Consider the following 20,645-nt stretch of genomic DNA (forward strand, 5'->3'; position numbering starts at 1 on the left):
TGTCACTTTCTCTGCTTGTCCCTCTTACATGAAAGGAGGAATGACCCTGCAGAGTTCCATTTCCTTCTTTGTCAAAATCATTCTGGCTTCATTGCCTGTTGCTGGCCCCTACCTCTTCCTCAGAGTCTTTTCCCTCCTTCCCTAGCTCTTGATCTCAGCCTTGAGTTCCAGCATTTTAACCCATCCCTAGCTGCACTGTCAAGGCAGCATATCCTCCTCATTAGTGGATTAACTCTGTACCTCCCCTGCTACGCAGAAAAAGAGGCATCAGTAGCCAGCCTGGGAATGTCAAGGTAGACTGCTGTCAAGGTAGACAAGAACTTGGGAGGATGGACTTCATAGTAGATGGCAGCAGTCACTGACAGCTGGTGCTTGATGGGAACAAACACTATGGGGAGGGATGGACTGTAAGCTAGATGTCCCTAGGTGGAGACCCCAAAATAGTGACCATTCAGGACCATCTTTTCTGCAGGTTCCTGATGAATCTTTGTTGGCTAATTGCTTCTGATGACTTTGCACCCACTCAGCACTTCAGTCCTTTCCACCCATTTGGTAACTGTTGTGCAACCCTGCCTACCAAAGCCATTCCGTGGTGAATGTGGACAGCAGGTGTCAATAGCAGAGTTTGCAACATCCTTTGATTGCATTCTCTCCACTCAAGTAATTGACAGCCTGTACTGGAATCACCATTTAATATCATAAATATTACAAACATATCCCTGTCAACATATGCATATTAAGAATTGCAATAGGAGGTTTAAGCATACCTGTGCAGAAAGGTAATGGAAGAACTCAGAAATAATAAGTATCTCTAATTGAAACTGCCCTTAAAATACCACCAAGGATTTCTTTGTTGTCGAAATGTGAATCTAGAAACACATTTCTTTGTGAAAAAGATAAAGGAAGTGTTAATTGCATTTGAAAGATTACCTAGCTAAATTGTAGCTGTTAGAATTGATAGTGTAATAGAGAAGGCAAAAATGGTATAGGTGTTCTGATAATAAGAGAGACAATCCTGCAGGTGTTATTAGTAGTACTATTTACTGTTTTTAAATTGAGTGGAATGAGCATGTTTTACATCGCTGTGTTTATCTTAGTACAGGACAAAATGTGGCTATATGGTGTAAATTTTAGTTTACTAGTTTGATGTCTTTCTAGGCCACAAAGAAACTAGGAACACCTGAAGCTATAGTAATTATTCCTGTCACTTCACTTTGTATTTTTATATTCAAGAGAAAGGATAGTAGCAAGCAATTGATGACAAGCTGTTACAAGAAAACATCAACATGGCTTTGGTTTCACTATAAAGTTTACTAAACAGCAATGTTGTATGGGCTGAAGAAGGAAAATAATGGGGTTTTTTTCCATAATGCATATGGAAAGAAACATACCTACACCTGATTAAATACTCTGTTAAAAGTTTGCCCCTACAGCTTCTGTGATTCTTCATATTCTTACCAGGGCACTACAGATACTATCACTTCTAGACATAGTCTAATAATGTTTGTGAAGCCCTGTGCTTCACTAGGTAACTTTTGTTTTACCCAAAATGAACACACTTTCTGCTGAGTGTTAATGGTGAGAAGAATTAACATGAGGGAAGCAATAAAGAGGCTGTTTCTGGTTTGTACTCTCCTTAGAGCAGGCAATAAGAGTAGAAGTGAAGAAGGTTTTTTGGGCTCAAATCCTTCAAACAAGTTCCTGATATCTAGTGCAAACAATTATGTAAAACCTCTTAAGCAACAACCAAAATGTTAAAACAAATGACCTCTTTTCCAAAAGGGAATAATGAGACTCTCAGAAAGTTGATACTGGGCAGTTATACAGTTTTTTAAAAAACTGCTTTATCTTGTTCTTTGGTGGCAAAAGGTAACATTTGCCAAATCCATTAATTTACACAATTTAGAAGACTGCTATTATTATGAAACACACCATTTATATAACTTTTTTACTGTTCAGTAATGTAATTTACACATTATTTTAGTTGTGTTGTAGCTGAGCCTGAAGGCTTTGCCTGAGCATCATCTTACCCAGTGTACATACGCAAATGTCAGCCCCTTGCTCAAAACACTTTTATGTGCATTTAAGAGAGACACAAATACTCAGAATGATGGACAGATTTGTAAAAAATAAATTGGTTTTACCCTAAGTGATACAGCTCAGTTCAGTTGTGGAAAATCATAGTGGATATTGAACGTGACTGCTGGAGGAAGGCTACATGCTGTATTCACAAAGGGATTTGAACACTGAAAGGTTCCTCTTGCAGGTACCTCGCTTCCCTGGGTTTTTTCCCCTCTGTAATGTGTTGCTAGTTATCTCATAGATCCAGCATATGAACTTTAGCAGTTGAGTTCCCAGGTTTCTCTGAAGACTCTGTAGTTGCTTTCCCTGCAGCCCCTAAGCCTTGCATTTGTAGTCAGGCTCAGACTGCTGTAATGCCACGGGTGATGTCTGCCTCCAGTTGCTTCTGGAGTTGTGCATAATCTTTTTGCCCACAGGAAAAAGCTGTAGTTCTCTTTCCTCCCTGGGAGAGCTGTTCCTATTACATATTCCTGAGCTCTCATACATGGAAAATATATTCTAGTCCTTAATATGCCTGCACTTCAATTTGCAGGTGTTAGAATTAAACACACGTACCATGGTTTTGGTTACAGCATCTTCTACTTCAAAGTCAGCATATATGCATGTACATTGTTACTTCCTGTGATTGCCACAGCTGTGTAAGTGTATGGGCAGCAGCACTTCGTTTTCTCCATGCCAAGGCCAGCTCTGCAAGTTCTACTGGGATAATTAATCCCATTGTGGGAGGAGAAGGTAATGTAAAAATAAAAGCTAAAATAGGGTAAGAGGGTGGATATAACTATGTTGTTATAAAGATGACACATCCAAATGATGATTTTCCTTGCTGTATGGGAATAGCTATCCCAGTAAAAAGCACCTTTATACAAATATAGCTATAGACTTGACATGCCAGAAGTTGAGACAGCAGGGAAATTGCATTGCTTTAGTTCTGTCACAATAATTAAAATAAGACTTATTTTATTTGGGACAAGCCCCAAATAACATATAGCAATAAAAAATTACTTCATTTGGCAAATGGTTTTCCACAAAGAAGCTCATCCTTTCATGTGAAGTAAACTTTTCAATCCCCCCCCATTCAATTTTCTATCCTTCATTGCTCTTCCAGAAGACCACACCATATCTGTGAATCCAGTTTTCCTACCAGCACATTTTCATGAAGGGTAGTTAAGGAGCAGTAAAGATCAGAAGGGGAGAGGATTTTGTGTGAGGGTGTGGAAAGGAGAGCCTTGATGGGTGGCTCTCCAGGACTAGGTCTGCCAAATGTCATGTGTCAGGAAAGAGGATGCATGGCCGGGGAGGAAGGGAAGCAGGTAGCCCTTCTGCCCTGAGCTCCTGCTGTCACCTCCAGGTTCACACTGAGAGTTCAGACAGCCCATGCCAGGGTCACCACTCTGTATCAACCCACCCCTCCTGCTCTCTCCCACCAGTGCCTTCTGTCAAACCCAGGTCTCACTGACAGATTAAATTAAGACTAAACTCTCAATGAGTATCCAGTTAGGGGGAAGTCTCACTGCCCTGAAGACATCCTACTGGTGGTCCCTAGCTCCAGGTCTTTCCCTCCATGCCTGTCTGCTCTCAGCCTCTTCCCTTGCCAGCCCTGCTGTGGCTCAGCACTCGGTGTCAGCTGGCCCCAGCCTTCCCATGCCATGTACTGAGGCTGTCCACAGTGACCTTCTGCTCCCATTCTCCCTGTGCATGAAGAAGCACCTCCTGCTGCTGGCAGTCAGGCAGACACAGCCTGCACTTCCTCAAAATCCACCCAGGCAGGATCCTAATGGGTAGAAGGAGGTGTCTGTGGTGAAACTTGGACACCTTAGCAAGGAATAACCATGCCAAGCCCTGGTACTGTGGTGGGGGAAACTGTGACAGAATGATAAATGGAGTGTCTTTGGTGGCCAAACCTCAGCAGGGGATGCAGGGGGCTCCAGTGAGGATACAATATGATTGTGCATCATCTTCAGCCTGCAGCGTTGGCTGATCTCCTATCACGCTAACCCAACCCTTCAGCACCATGCAGAGAGAGGGGGTACCTGCTCTTCAGCTACCTCCACTCTGCAAATGATTCCAGGACATTGCTCTTACCTTGCCCATTCTTTCATACATCCCACTCCCTCAGGCTAGCAGCCCTAACATTGCATCCCTACTCTCGCCATTATTTTCTCTTTAATACCTCCTTGTCCCACTGTAGAGCCCACTTTGATCCCTGATCTGTGTTTTCTCTTGTGAAGTGGATGCCAGCACTATGCTGAATGTGAGGGAAAGGCACCACAGCTGGACACTGAGCCTCCCACACTTTGACCAGATTGCTGAGCATTCCCAAACAATACTGCACATGTCACAGGTGAGCAGTTTCTGCAAATCTGTAACAAGCCTTCAGTCCAGTTGTCAGCTGGTGAATTATGTGCCGTAAAAAAAGTTTTTTAAGACACTGCCTTCTGAGTGGCCATGAAGGCTTTCTCCCATTATATGGAAACCAGATTGTTACTGAAATTATTTGATCCATTCACAGGGAGTAATAAAATATACGTTTTGCTCAGTAGAACTCCATCTGGTCTCTGAGATATATTGGCATGGCAAGCATCCACCTTCCGTTGCTGTCACTTGCTGTCCCCATCCAGCCACTTGCCACTTCATCTGTCACAAGAAGCAGAAAGATTCCCCTTGCACAGACGAAAAGTCACCTCCCTGAGGCATCTAGTAACTGGTCCTGCCTCTATTCTGGCAACTGGAGTGGCACATTTTAAGGCTGTAACAGCCTAAAAAGGATTCATCAGACTGCTCCTTCTGCTCAGGCATTCAGAGCTGTCTCTGTACAAGGAAACTGTGTAATGGGGAGGAAAAGCATTGGGAATTGAAAATTAATCACTCTTGGTTTTTTCTGTAAGAGCTCTTTTGTAATGCTTTAGAGCAGACAAGAGTTAGCTGGTTAGGAAAATCAGCAAACTGAATGCCTTCTTTTGAGAGAAAACGTGATTCATTTGCAGCTATGCAGACACAGTCTTAATCCACCCCATGTTTATCAGGTTCAAAAGCACTTTTATCAAATTCACCAGAGAAAAAGAAGTGCTGCAGGTTTGAGCTGAACTATCCTACTGATACCTGTCGGTCAAGGCTGAGACCTCAGGTCTTTCCTTTCATAGAGAGGGACTGACTTCCCTCCCTCTTGGTCTAAGTTTATTGAACCTTCTGGCCTGTTACAGTTCATTGTGATTACAAAAGTGACTCAGTTACTTTCCAAAACCATCACATCATTTCAAGACAAAAATATTCCTGAGTAGTATCAAGGTCTGTTTGTCAGGTTTAACTGATGCTTGGGGCTATTATGTTGTGTGCTTCTGAATTTTTCCTGCTCAGACATGCCCTGTCAGTGTGCTCTTCTCCCTCCCTGCTTTTCCCCTGTTGAGCCAAAATCCATTATCATGTTGCTTGAGGGCTTTAACCTTCCCAGTCTTGTTCAATTGTAAGATTATTCTTAACTACTCTTTTAGGATCTCAGAAGGACACCTATTGATCTGTTAACCTATGAACATTTAATGTGTGGGTGGTCTGGAGATAAAATTTTTGCTTTTTCTGGGCTTTCAAAGTCTCATGTCTTTTTGTAAAAGAGACTCTCAGACCATTCAGTGTGAGTAAAAAGGCTCAGAACTGGAGGTCAGAGTGACAGACAAAAAAGTTGACCTAATTGTGGAGGTGTGTGAGGACTATTTCAGAGTAGTGGGAAAAAATGGGAAAAAAAGGAGGTCAAAGAGTTTCAGAAGATGCTTCTGACTGAGTATTTTTGCCAGGTCCTGAACTGTAATGGGAAATATGGAGTGTAATTCAGCTCCAGATTGTAGACATCTAAATTTAGGTATTAAATGTAGGTGACTGCCTGTGAGCCACATATCTCAAGTTCCATTTCAAGCAATGGAGATCGTGTCCTTAGAGTTACTGAGGCCTGGAGAGCTACTGAGCTCATCCTAAATTAGACACCTACCAGGCCAGTCTGTCAAAGACCCAGTCATGCTGCTGCTAAGATACTTCTTAAACTTTGACAAGTCTATTTTGTACATCCCAAGATGCCCAGGGTTCCCCAAAGACAGAATAATCACACACATCTCTCTGGTAACTGTTTTGGCAGGGGGAAATTATGATTGTGTTTGCCCAGCCAGAAACACACCAGATGGCTGGAACAACTGAGTGTGATGCATCCTTTGGGATAAACCTCTTTGAATTTCCCAAAACCTGCCTGTACCCTTGCTCATTATACATGATAGACATAAGAAGGATGTAAACATGGCATCAAGTGCTCCTGGGCAGCCAAAGAGTCTGTTCAGAGTCTCCCTGCCAGGCCTTCTTGCTGCCATAGTCCCATCTCTGGGGCTGTGGACAGGAGCTGTAGGACTCAGGACTCTTTGGTAAGAGTGGCTGGATATCTCTGCAGTAAGCACTGTCAACTACTAAGAAATGGCAGGATGACCCTGGCACTGTATACACATGGATTATATATGGAACATATAGGGAAGGCTAATACAAAATTTTATAGCTCCAGGATTAACATCTATAGCTCACTTGTTTGCAAGAGAAAGGGCATGTTCATCATGTATTTCTCTTTTAGCTTACCCTCTACTCAAAAGGTTAAAAAAAAAAAAAGAAAAAGCCCAAACATACCCACAATGACATGATCATAGCTTATTTTAATCTCTTAGTTTGTAGAGTTCACATACAAGGTTACAAATCTTTTTGGTATATTGCACAAGAATGACAAGAATTTCACTACTAATGAATTTTCACCATAGAACATGAATACTGAACATTTCTGGGAATACAGTATCATCAACATAAAATCAATCAACATAAAATGTGTGAACATACAAATACGTAACAGAGTATATTAATAGATACCATCAGCTAATATAGGAAGATATATAAGTAATTGACTTGTACTTCATGAGAAGATTCTTGGTCCCTCACTGCTCATTGCACATTCCATTCACAAGGTATTTGTGGTACACATCTGCCTTGGAAACATCACCAGCTTTGTCTGTGCCACTGTTTTTACACGGTCTTGCCCTTTCTTGCTGTTGTTAGGTTTCTGTTTGCAACTAAAGGCTGCTACTTCCATCTGCTGTGGGCAAAAATGTGCTTCTGAAAGACTCTCACTGTCCCTTGGCAGCGTGCCACAGAAACGTTTCTCCACAAAAACAGTAGCTGTCAGTGCTGGATTTTAGAGACTGAGGGATCATCTTGAATCCTTTACAGAGTACCTTCATATAAATTATTATTAGGTTGCTGCAGAATTTTCTGGGCCTAAATTTCTGAGCCTCTTATATTTTCAAGGTTAGCAAAGTGACAGAGGTACAGCTTACTGTTCATGCAAACATAGAGCAGCCTGACAAGCTGCAGTGCTCTGAATCTGCTTCCCTTTCTTACTTTTAAGAGATCTTGAAAGAGAAGTATTTCATCTTTTGTAACCCCTAAAGTGTTTCATCTTTTGTAACTTATCACTGTACTACTCAACAAAATATTCAAAATATTTCTTCTCTCCAATACCCTTTGTAATCATTATTGACAGCACAATTCTTCTGATTGTTCACCAGATTTATAACGTGAGACAACACTCGAGTGGGTACAAACAAGCAGGCAGGAAAATAGAGATCTTTGAGAAGTCATTAATGGTCAGCATGGGGAGGACTGTACTTCCTGCACACCTGCAGCATAAGAGCTTCAAGACTTTTTCTGGAAAGCTTTGAAAAGCACAACACATTCACTCCATAAGTGCTTGTGGCATCCTTCATTCAAAATGTGATGAGGAAGTGACAAAAGGATGCACTGAGAAACATAACACACAACCTGTTATTGGCTGGAATCAGCCAATCTTTTCGAGAGTGAGGGATAACAACACAGTGCAAACATGCTAAAGAAGTTCTTGAATGTTGTGTTGCACTAGATACATGGATCCACACTTGAAAATGAAGACAAGGATGTGTTTGATGGGCAAGAAAAAAGAGCAGAGACTAAATGTGTGGAGTTCAAAGACAAACTGATGGAAAAGACCTGAAAGAAAAAAAACAAAAACAGAAGGCAGGAGCTGTTAGATGATGTGGTAAGATTTAACTCAGCAAGTCCCTAAGCTGCTGGCTCTAGAAGAAAGAAAGAAACCCTCTCTATTTCCAGGTTCTTGCTTATTTCTGGCTCTCCACAGGTGATTTCAAGGAGCACAAGGTAAGGTTAATACAAAGGAGAAGTCTTGCAAGTTAGGAAGGGTTAGGAATTTGCACTGTCAAATATTATGGAAATTTTGCACAGAAAAGTAATGGTCTCTACATTATTTTCTCTAAATATATTTTTCTAAATTTCTCTAAATTTTCTCACCTAATGGGCAGCAGTGCAGTACATGTTCAGGCACCACGTTTTTGTAACCAGGACAAATAGGAGAATAAAGAATGTGTATAGGATGTAGAACTCAGCACCAGCAACTTATCTGTATTAGTCACAAATGTCTTAGTCTTAGTTAGCTTGCTAGAGAAAAAAACATGATATCTGACTGAGACACTGTTATCCAAATAAACCAAATTCATGCACAGTCCACATCAGATTATTTGTATGACACAGAAACCTCTTAAATGTGCTGAATTTTCCCTCCAACCCCTCAGCACCTTTTGTGCTACAGCATGTTACCCAGAGCTTGTCTGCCATCAGAGCCACTCACCATCTCTTAGCCTTTTTCCCCCCTTAATATAAAATGAAAGAAGTTTTGAAGCAAAAATTTAAATGCTGAAATTCTCTTCACCTAACTCTTGTTATTTAAAATTTAGCCTAATAATCTAAAAGTCAATCTACTGATTCAGTTCAGGGTAAATAAATTGAGAATGGTTCATTTGATTTCTTAAAAATAAATATGTACTTACATTTACAAAGATATTGTAAACTTTTTAATATACAACTTCAATTGTTTCTTGACCTTGATATCAAAACCATGGTTCAGGTCACTAGAAGGAAAATCCTGTATTAATAGTCATTGATTGCCCACATCAGGAGACCTGGCAGAGGACATCACTGCCCACTCCTTTCTCAGGTATCTGGGCCTTCCTTGGGTGGAAAAGACATCCAGGGAAGGAAAAGCAGCACAAACACTGGGCTTTTCCACCCAAGTCAGGGTGGAGTCAGAGTGGATATCTACTGACATAGCAGATGTTTTTTGATCTATGACATATATTATACCAAATAATATCTATCTATCTCTTTCTTTCTCTCTCTTTCTTATTTAAGAGTGATGACATTTTTTGAGCTGTCAGACAGTCTGAAAATCTGAAACTTCTTTACAAAACAGGTCACAAAACCCAGGATAGGGAAGAAATTAATAGGACTGTATTGAAAGATCTTTAGCAGCCATTTCTGTCTATTTCCTATATTTTTATACTAATATTTTGAAATTTTATGATGTTGTTTTCATATATTTCCTGCGTTTATTGCTGGAGAATATTAATATATTATTATTGAGCTGTTTAGGTGTCCATGGCTACTCTTCTCATGATTCTTCTCATTTTTGAAGTGTTCATTAATACATTTGTTTGAGGAAAAAAAAGAAGCATAGATATAATAATTTGTATACATTTCAGAAAAGCTGTTTGTGTTTCTGAGCTCTCAGATTTAATTCTGTCTGTCCCTTTAATGTCAACTGAACACTTAATACTGATGGGAAGACAGCTGGCTGCTCAGACATGGATGTACAACATCTGTTGGCTGCTGTATGAGCAAGAGACTTGGAACAGCTTCCACTCACTGTGCACCTGACTTTTTTGAAAATGATCCAGTTTTTGTGTTTGTGAACTGATTTGATGCCTTTATTCATCACAGAGCATCTCCTCATTCCTTCTTTATCCATCCTTGAATGTGTGCCACACCATCTGAAAATAAAAGATTGAATTGGAAGGATGACACTTGTTTTTTTAGCTTTTGCACAGTTCTTCCAATATTTTCTTTCTTTAAAACAAGAGTAAATGAGTTTTGGAGTGTCTGCTAGTCTGTGTGACTCTTTGTCTCCCTTGCCACAGGTGGCAGAAGTAAGAAAATGAAACCCCCAAATACTCACAAGTTTAGAGCTCTGAGCAAGGAGATGCTAAAGAATCCACGTAGGGATGGAGAGTCTTTGGGTCTGCAGCACCTCAGCTGTGTGGTCTCATTTCTTTGATGAAGAAACAGGTGAAGCTTGTGACTAGGAAGAGTGCCTGAGAGATTAGTTAAATCAGCAGTGTTGGAATCCATTGCAATAAAAAAAAAAAAAAAATATATATATATATAAAGAGCTTCTGGGTCCCTGAATGTAGCTGGGTAATCCTCCAGCAAGGAGAAATCTTTCTGGGGCTGTAACCTGCACTCAGAATGCTTCCCATGCTGCTGGCAGCTTCCAGGAGAGTATCACAAGGTGTGCTGCAAATACTGAATATGTGCATATGCAGATGATGGCTTTCTAACCCTGAAAATGCTTTCTTTCCAGCACACAACACATGCATGCCATTCCATGCCACTGTGAATGTGTCCATACAGTTTGCTAAAATCATCCTTTATATTAAAGGAGTAAATGGGGAGATGGGAACTTTATTTACCATCAACACAAAAGTAAGAGGGGATGCATGGGCATTGCTTCTTTCCACTTCACCTAAGGCACTTTCTCAGGGCAGGACCTGCACAGACATACACACCTGTATAATCTCCATACACAGCTGTGTAATCTCAAGTGCAAACTGAATTTCAGGATGGAGTGGGGAGGTGTTGAAATACTCAGTCTTAAGCACAGGGCTTGCAGACCCAAAGCTGGGAAGGTAAGTTTTGGGACATGCATTCCCAAGCAGCTGGGTGTAGATATTGTCAACAGCATGACATCCAAAATTCCTGTGTTTGCTGCCACATTACTGGAGTGTGTTGGTCATTGTTACTGGCTGCAGATGCTGCTTCATGAATGCCTCCACACATGTTCTTGGTTGAAGTTATCTCACTTGAGTGAGGGTGAGGGGAGCTTACTGGGATAGGTACTAGGTGTTATCTAGGGTCCAGCACAGACAGGACTTCGGGTTTTACCCAGAACTTGTAGTTATCATTGCTATAGAAACAATTCTTTTTGCCTACTTTGTCAAGATATGAGAGGATTTAGGCTATAAGCATTTCAACAGGTGCCTGCTCCTTCCCTTTGACAGGAGGAACAAGATTTCTTCCTTTAGCTGGTCTACTGCAGTCCATAGGTCAGGGTAGCCAACCCACTTCTTCTACTTTTTAGCTACAATAAACTCTGAACTGGAACACTGAAAGTATGTGCTTGATTACACTGGTACTCTTCTGGGTGTGTGTGGATGAATTAGAATTTTTTTTTGTGCCTGTTGTGACTTTGTCAGGCCCCTTCTACACAAATCTGAGGAAATATGGGCACACCAATTTCCATTTTTTATACTGGACAGAATCAGATTTGAGCTTATGCCCGTGGCTGTGACAAGGCTAGAGTCTGCATGTGAAGATATCCAGATCCTCTTGACATGCGTTCTCTATGAAATCTGAAAGGTAAGGGTAGAACCCATTTGCTTTAATTTAGGTGTTTGAAGGTGATGTATTTAGCCTTAGATTACATTATAGACTCTTTTCATAAGTAATGATCAGGGAAATGTACCATCAAAGCTGATATGTGTCATCCTAAAATGAATGCCTGTGAGAAGTTAGGCAAGTCCAAGAGACAATTCCTCTGTTTCCTTCCACCACACTTGAAGAGAGCATGGGGTACTAGCTCTGGCTGCTGTGGATGACTGTGGATTGGTGGCAGTATTTCAGTGTTTATGGAACCTGGCCATAGAATCTCTCTTCACAGATGACAGAAGTAGAACACAACTATGATGGCTCTCTCACAACTACAAGAAGAATAAGAGCCAGAAGGACCTGGGATGACAGACATTTGCAGTGACCATCTGGACTGGATGGCTCCAGAAGCGATGGGGAGTGCAACAGCTGACTTGCTAATAAATATCTACAAGTGTTCATCTCACATTTATTATGCCACACTGAAATGAAACCCTAACCCTGACTCTACCCCTAACCCTAGGAGTACCAGTTAAGTTATAGATATTTTATTTTTCCATTATCCTGAAGAACAAAAATACTCCTTGCACTGAACTCATGCTACTGAATTCCAAAGAAATACCAACCAAGTACCAACCAGAATCGTAATCAACAAAATCACTGAGACTGACAAAATACTAAGGGGCTTACAACTTAAGAGCAGCTTTCATGAAGAGAAATTCTGACTAATTTTGTGTCTTTTTTTTTTTTTTTTTTTGGTAGCAAATTAATAAAAGGAGAAAGAAAAGGAGGCAGATAATTTACTGGCTGAACTTTCACACAACAAGCAGTAAAAGAAACTTGAAAACTACAGGATTGCAGGAGCTGTTCTGTCATTAATCAAACTTGCAAGAGAAAGTACACAAAGGGTAATAAAATAAGTTTGAAATTAGGTTAAATTTGAATTGTTCAAGTAACCACTACACATATAATTTGCTTGTGTGCTATCATCAGAGTTAAAAACAGAATTAGCCAATTATTATAAGAAGTTGTATCATTAATTAGGAAACTGTTACAGATCTAAAAAATTATTCAGAGTCAAGCACTTACTTTCATCAAACTTCATTTTATTTATCTGTGCCACAAAACCTTCCTACAATATTACTTTATGCAAGAATCTGATGGAGTGAAGAAGGATTCCATTTCTTCATACAAATCCCTGGAATACATCCATTTGCTAGGTTTCAGGTTCTGCATTTTTTGGTGTCCACAGAGTAGGATGGGAGTGCAGCTGGTCGCAGCTGCTCATGCTTTATACCTCTGGACATCTTAGAGCCTGGCTGTGAGCCGTGAGCGTGCCATCACGGGCATGTTGTCTCGAACATTTGGCCAGAGGCGTGCAAAATAGAAACCCTGATGCCCGAACAGTTGCACTGACCAGGTGTCCTCGAAGGTTGGCTGGGGACACAGACGCTTCTTTTTACACTTTCTAGGAAGCATCCGGATGCAATTGAGTGAGCTAGGAAAAAGAATCTGTTCTTCATTCCTTGGAAAGCTGAGGTAGTGTGGAAGAAATGCTTCGGGTTTTCCAGAATACATTCCTAAAATGGTTTGGTGAAGAAGAAGCGTGTTTGACCAGGGATATGGGCAACACAGTATCATGTTTTTGGAGGAGTGGGGTGAGTGGAGGAACTCCCACCCTGTGGAAATTACCCAAGGTTGTTCTTTGATGCCTTCTGTGCTTTGTGGCACCACAAAGGTGTCACACAATGGGAGCCACAGGGTCTGTCACTGGTAATGTTACCACAATCTGTGGAGCTTGTTTTATTTATCTGCCCTTTCTTTCCCAGCTGGCTACTGGTATTGAGTGGAGAAGGTCTTGGGGGGACCAGCTTCTGACAGAAGCATTTCCTTGTCTACAAGGATGAGAAAAATGGGTGTAACCAATCTGATACTTTCTTAATTGCATTTGAGTCCTGCTGAAGACAGAGTCTTGATCTTACCTGTTCTTTTTGCACACTCCTGTCCTTCAGCCCTTGGAAACACAGAGGCTTTCTGGACAAGAATCTTTTGTGTAGCTGAGGGAGCAGTGGCTAACCAAGTGATCTGCTCCAGAACCACAGTCAGCATCACTGACACATCCATTAAAGCCTGAAAAGTGCATAAGTGCATGCAAGAAAAAATTGTGAAATATCATTATTTCACAAAAGAACAAAAGTGCATGCAAGAAAAATTTGTGAAATGCGGTCATTAGCCGGTATGCAGTGCCTCTTATATTGTCAAATAAACTGTTGAAGATTAGAGCTTTTTTATTCTCTTTATTGTAGGCATAAACTATGGGATGGAATAGTGAGGAAATATGAATAAAGTCACCCCTAAACTTTTGGCCAGGATGGCATATTACCAACAAACTATTGAAGACTTTGCCACATCCCCCCCTTTTTTTTTAATACAGTCATGTGGGGTGAGGGTCTGTGATGCAGAGGCCCCAGGCAGCTGCAAAGGAGAGCTGCTTTATTGCAAAAACCAGGCCTTTTTGAACAGTTAGCTGGTTATCAGTTACATAGCTTTGGATCATAACAAACATAATTCAACCAACTACCAACCACCATGATGTGAACACATAATGGTTATATAATTTGTTTTTCTACTCCTAATTCAGCTGAGTCTCTTTCCCACAGTCCTTTTCTGCTTAGCCAAAGTTACAGGCCTGAGCCATGATTTTACAAGGCCTTCCCTTTTTAAGGTTTTACCTACATGCAACACCTTCAGGTTAAAATACCAATGGAATTAATCAAAATCAGGAGTGTTCAGCAGAGCAGGAAAGACTGCAGAGTGCTGCTGCTGCAAAAATTAATAGAGACATTCTGGAACCCTGGCTCCATCGCATGAATGAGTCCATAACCTCAACTATCAAAAGTTCATTATATATGTAGCTTTGGGGGATTTAACAAACAGTTTCAAAGATTGGAGATTATAGGAAAAATGAAAAATAAATTAAGTATGTTCATTACAGTATCATTACTTCATTTTGCCTTAAGAAACTGGCATGTACAGTTTGGCTGAACAGACATGGAACAAATTATTTTAATCAGTATGAAATACAATGCATTTTACCCTGCTCCTCTTACTCTTTCCATGGCTCAAGTTGCTTGGAGTTTGATTAATGTGCATGCTTTACACGGGGTAATTTTTACTTTTATATCCCCTCTCATAGCTATATAAAAAGGCAGTATCTACCCTGGATGAGAACTCCCTTGTGTTAGAGAAAATACACACATATGCATTTTTTTTTCCCCTGAATTTTTGTTTGATGGTTTTGAAGGAAATAACTTACAAGCTCCTAATTTTTGCCCTTTAGTGAACATAGTATTGGGCTAGGAAGAGAGCAAACCTAGAAACAAATAATCAGCCAGAGTCTCCAATAGAATACCTCCCTGACAGCTACAGGCTTGGTCTTATGGGATGCACTTTAATATAGTCTCTACAACTAGTAATTGAAGGCAACAAATATATTTTTGGCCCTACCAAGACCATTTGATGTACTAATTTAGTTTTAGGTATCCAAGTAAAACCTGTTGCTCCCCATCTTCTATATTTTTGTGACTGGAGTGTGTGCATTTAATTGGTAAATAAAATTGAAGCCAATGGATTATTTTTGTGGTAATATTTATACCACTGATAAAAGACAGCCTGCCTCCAAGCTGAAAAAATTCAATCATCCCTTTTCAATATGGACAAAAGTAGATTTTTTTCCCCCCAAAAAAAAACTCATGCAAAATTTAATTTCTTCAGTGTTGTTTTTGTTTTCAGATAGATATATGCCTACAGGCTTCAAAATGCTCCATGCAAAATTTATTTAACTTCAGAAGACTTGTCTAATAATCTCCATTGGTATACAAGAGCTATTGCATTGGAACTATTTGAGTTGTATCAACATTTACAGTACTGCAGGTGTTGTTAGACACTGACTCCTTGAAAGTACAGCAACTTTTCAGCTTTTCACTTCACTGCTTTATTTCTAATGGATCGCAACACTACACTGTGCCTGACTAAGAATCTGCTTTCTCTGTCATTTTCTGATTTTGACTGTGATCTGTATTTCAAGGCAGCAGAAGTAAAAGCAGCTTTTCTTTTCAACCATCCCACTGACATAAGGGCATCACTGATAAATTGAAAACAAGGCTGTTTACCTCTTGCAGAAGTGTTTCTGACTGGTTGTGTCAGTGCTGCTCCTGTGCCCTGGCAGAAGCTGCTCCACAAAGCTCTGTAGCTGCCATGGAGAGCTTTTTACTCACTGTGAGCAACCACTGAAATACCACAAAGAATCCACATATTAACATTAGGCTTATTTAAAAATGGTGGAGAAAACCCAAAATCACCTAAAACTCTCAGCATCACAGTTTGCATCAAAGGAAATCCTCAACTTGTTTTTGACCGCCTGCTGCTGCTTCTTTACAGCAACATTTGCAATTCAAGGCATCGACCCAGACTTGGGTTAAGACCACAACTAACTTAGAGGGGTTTGTATATTTTCTTACCGTGTGAGGGGCTGTATTTTTTCATGCTACCAGAGTGCTTAATCCAGTCAGAAGGTAGTTTCTGAGATATCTGAGAAAACAATGAATAGACATTTTGTTATAAATATACTGACACGGTTTAGAGATAGAATTCATGACTTGGGAAGCAAGGGACAGAGAGGTGAAAAATGTTGTTTGACGGCTGACAAAGTAATTGGAAGCCGACTTGACAGCCTTCACTCCTGACAGCCTAATCCAGTACAGCCGCTCGTTCCCACAGGCTATGCACTGAATTTAAGGGTGAATTCTTCTTCTCAAACACCATCAGGTGTTTCCACTCCTGCAAGGTGAAGGCCTCTGTGATTCTTGCGGCCAAGGCAGTATCCATCCACTGCTATGGAGCCCCCAGGGTTTTCATTTTGCCCTGGCCACTGTGCACAGCTCAAACACCAGAAAAGGGCTTTGGCACATCTTGGAGACGAACTTCCTCCACACAAAAGCACTGTTTGTTGGCATTAGGTGTGCAGATCTGGGCTCTGCAGCAGCCATGCTGCTCTCCTGGGTTTTAGCAGTGCCAGGGGGAAAAAGGACAGACTGGAGAAAGACTGACAGGGGTCCGTGCTTGTTTTCCAGACAGTCCCAGGATGGGCAGTGCTGGCAGCCTGCACACAGAGCCCCTGCACCAAGGCTGTCACCTAAACAGCAGAGTTTATACACATGTGTAAGCACAGGAGGGGAAAATAGGCACAGCAACACCCACAGCACACACAGCACAGGTGATAACACATGACCTGAAAATTATCCAGCAGGAAGCAACAGGACACCTGACACAGGTTTTGTTCAAAACAGGCTTAAACAAGGTATATGCATGCATAGGAGATATGCTGAGCCAGCATGACTGTAAGAGTGGAAGCAGGCAATATAACATGCACTTTAAGGGAGGTTATTTGTTTTCATGTCTTTAAGAAATGCTGTCAGTCTCTATCTATGCTCATCAGACACAGACAGCAAATAAGTTTTTCCACAGTGAGTATGATCTTAACAGCATCTGACTGCACAGGTGAACATTTTCTGAATACAATGACATTGCCATTGCCTTTTTTATATAAAGCACCATTGAGAAGAGTACCCCATGCCAGAGTATTTACTATAAGAGCAGGACAGAAAAAAGTGACTAAAAGAGGAAACCCGTCTTATTTCAGCACTGTAAACATGGAGCTGGCTGTTTGCATCCGGCTTGAAAGCTGAGATCTTGCACTCGGCTCCATTTCCAGAGCGTGAAGAGGGTCTCACAGTGGTTGGTGAATCCCCAGGCAGCAGCAGCCACTGGGCTGCCATGACAACCACAGGGCTATGGCCACGGGCTCGGGATGCTAGCACGCACTGCATGGCTGTTGGCTTTGTGACTAATTCCTTGCCATCAGCTGACTCTTGCCCTCTGCCAATGCTTCTTCCGGTTCAGAAAACATGGGAAGTAATTTCTACCAGGAAGCTCATTTGTATTGCTGACTTAATGGTACTTTTCTGATTAATGGAACCAGATTATTTTACAAAAGAAGACATCAATTGACCTTTTCATGAATGGTCTAAAAAAATATACCATCTTTTGTCTCCTTAATTTCAGTGGTGCCCTCTAAACCATTTCTTTTCTAGGCCCAGGACATTCTTGATTACTCCAGCAGTGACAGAGTATATGAAGAGCAATATCCCAAGAATATCAGCATCTCAGTGCAGTTTGACTACAATATAAATTATTTTGGACTCCTGATGTGACTGTTTAGGGAAAGAGACTCTCTGTCTCTACCACGGTACCTTCACAGAGCTTATCATCAGAGCTTTTCCAGAGGGTGGACAACCTAGGTAATCTCTGGTGTTTGAATAATTCATCTTTGTCAAGTATTTCTTGCTGTGATAAGCTTCCAGTTTCATTTGTGGGTAGAATAATTCATATTCAGAACGGTGGTAGCAGAACTGTATCCAAGCAGGATAAATGCTGGTCCTTTCTTGCCACGATACCATGCAGTTTCAAGATGCTGCTGTTTGTTTATTAGAGAGAGGGAAATGAAAAGTTCTGTAGTTCTCCACTGGCACACCAGGGCCATGAGCAGCCCCTGCTCACCCAGTCCACATCTCAGCATTGAGACCAGCACTGGACTGCAGCAGGGCCCCACCAGCCAGAGCCACCTCTCCCCTTGTGTGGAACCCTCTGAGCAGCTGCAGCAGTGGCAGACTGGACGCAGACTCTGGGCAGCTCTAGGTCTCCCTCTCCAGGAGCAAGGCTGATGAAAAGGCAGCTGCTGAGGCTGATCATCAGGTCCTTCATTTGCTAACTTCTTCAGAATGTAAGATTGTGAATCCACCACTGAAACAAAAATCTTTCTTATTGCACTCACATGACTGTTACGTGTTTGAGCTTTCAGGTTAAGCAGTTAGAGAGCAAAGCGCAGTGAGGAAATACTAAAGAGACAGGCAATCTCCTGGGCCTTCGGAGCAAAGGGACTTCCCCTGCCTCTGCAGTAATTCATTTATCAGCTGCTGGGAAACAGTTATAATAATAATAAGAATGTGTCAGTATTAATCAGAACTTGTTCCTTCCCCACGAAGTGGGGCTGGCACTTCTGCAGAGGCACACAGAGGCTCAGCAGGTCCATGAGGTGCTGGCAGCCTCCACGCAGCAATGAGAGCTCTGCTGAAGGTACTGCTACCTGTAGCATTGCACCAGTTTACTTAAATTAATTGGGGTGGCAACTTAAAACACTATAAACAAGTCTTCCATTAGATATGCTTTCTATGGCCGCTTGATTTCCACGGGAAGTGTATGCTTTGACCCCTGAGCAATGTCCCCCTTCCTCCTTGGGTCGTGGCACGCACATTTCCCTCAGCTGCATGACTTTAGCTGTCACCTGGTTTTCAGAACAACCTGGCCCTGGCCACCAGGAGCTGGGGCGGTCTGTCTCACAGCTCCTCAGTCACACTGCTGTTAGCTCCAGGGCCCGAGCACACAGACTCTCAGGCACAGCAGAAATCTCTAGCAGGACAGCAAGACGAATGAGCTACATCCCTCAACATGAATTGCCCAGAAGCCGTACCGCGTTTGGGACCCGGTACAGTGCTGAGAAACGATGCTGCGAGGAGGAAGACGAGAGACGCGCGGGCGGTGGGGCTCCCCCCGCCGTCCTCTGGCAGTCACTCGGCTCTGAGGGCCGCAGGGAGCGGGGCCGGGGCCGGCCCGGGGCCGCGGGGCGGGGCGGGCAGCGCGGGCCGGGGCTCCCGGTGCCAGGCGCCCGTGCTGCCACCTGCCGGCCCCGGGCAGAACCCCCGGACCTTCCTCCGGCCCCGGGCAGAACCCCCGGACCTTCCTCCGGCCCCGCTTCGTGCTCTTCACAAACCATCTTACAGCATCTCCAGTTTTCCAGACTCCTACGGGAGCGGGCGTATCCCCAGCATTCCCATGGCATCCAGTATGTTTTATCCGACTTTGTAAGGTAAACATTAAAATCACATCATGGGAGACTCAGGGAAAAAATGCAGCCGAGACAAATAACAATTGTTGTGATGCACTATATACATATTTAGATGTTCTGCACTGGGTATCCCTTGGTGAGGTGGTCTGTCCCTTGTAGCTCCTCCTTTCACCCCTCCTCACTGGTGTCCCCTTGGCTGCGGCCTTCCGTCCCCGCCTCCCATTCCGCGGGTATAAATGTCCCTTGAGTTTGGAGCTCTTCCTCTTTTTTCCCCTGGAAGCCCTACGATGCAGATGTTGCCTTCCAGGTAATAAACAGGACATCAGAACCACGTGGAGAAAGAGTGCTTCTCGTCCTTTACTTCGTCCATGTAGGATCCGTGCTGGCTTAAATCCTAAGCTAGCCGGGGGGATTTACAGCCCGAAACCCACGGGTTCCTTCAGACAATCTCTTCTTTTTCTTTGCAAGAGCTTGTTTCAGAAGTAACCCCTCCAGTTTTTGGCTGTGCCAATAGTATTTTGGCATATATACTGTATACATGCCTGCAGTCTTGATTTTCCTACTTGTCCAGATAAAGGCATGAGCCTGAGATTGCACCTGCTCCCTCCTGTCTCAGCAGGTTTTCTTTTTACACAGAAGTAAAAGTTTTCTTTTACACAGAAAAAAAATGAACAGCAAAAGGACAGGAATGATGCTTCAGCTATAAAATATGGACAAAAATTTTAAGCATCCAGACTCGACAACAGAGAGATGCCCTCATGCCCCATAATGCAATTACATTCTGAACATCCTGTTGTAATTGGAGTGGTTCATATTTCCGGGCACAACAATACAAATCTGCAAAATTCCCACATCATGTAGCATGAGACTAAGCGCTAAATTAAATTGTTGTTTCTTCAAGGATATTTTCCAAAAGTATATCTGTCTTCTAAAGGATAGCCCCCTGCTTCAAGTTCTTTCATTTATCCATGCCCAGAACAGACAAAGCAGAAACTCAGAGAATCTTAACCAGATTTAACTGAAGGGGTAATGCAATAGTAGACGAACTTTATTGTTA

At 42.1% G+C, this 20,645-nt stretch overlaps 1 protein-coding gene across 1 annotated transcript; it reads right to left on the minus strand.

Annotated features, from left to right (window-relative positions):
* Window positions 1–15,824: 15,824 nt before the first annotated feature.
* LOC119703690 (rab11 family-interacting protein 3-like) lies at window positions 15,825–19,516 on the minus strand. The gene is made up of 3 exons (XM_038143841.1): window positions 19,214–19,516; window positions 16,146–16,215; window positions 15,825–15,914 (listed from the first exon to the last, which is right to left on the minus strand). Exons 1-3 carry the CDS (start codon window positions 19,514–19,516, stop codon window positions 15,895–15,897), a joined length of 393 nt encoding a protein of 130 aa, XP_037999769.1. The 3' UTR covers window positions 15,825–15,894.
* Between the last annotated feature and the right edge of the window lie 1,129 nt (window positions 19,517–20,645).

The sequence above is a fragment of the Motacilla alba genome, chromosome 1 (assembly GCF_015832195.1).
Source record: "Motacilla alba alba isolate MOTALB_02 chromosome 1, Motacilla_alba_V1.0_pri, whole genome shotgun sequence".
Taxonomy (NCBI): domain Eukaryota; kingdom Metazoa; phylum Chordata; class Aves; order Passeriformes; family Motacillidae; genus Motacilla; species Motacilla alba.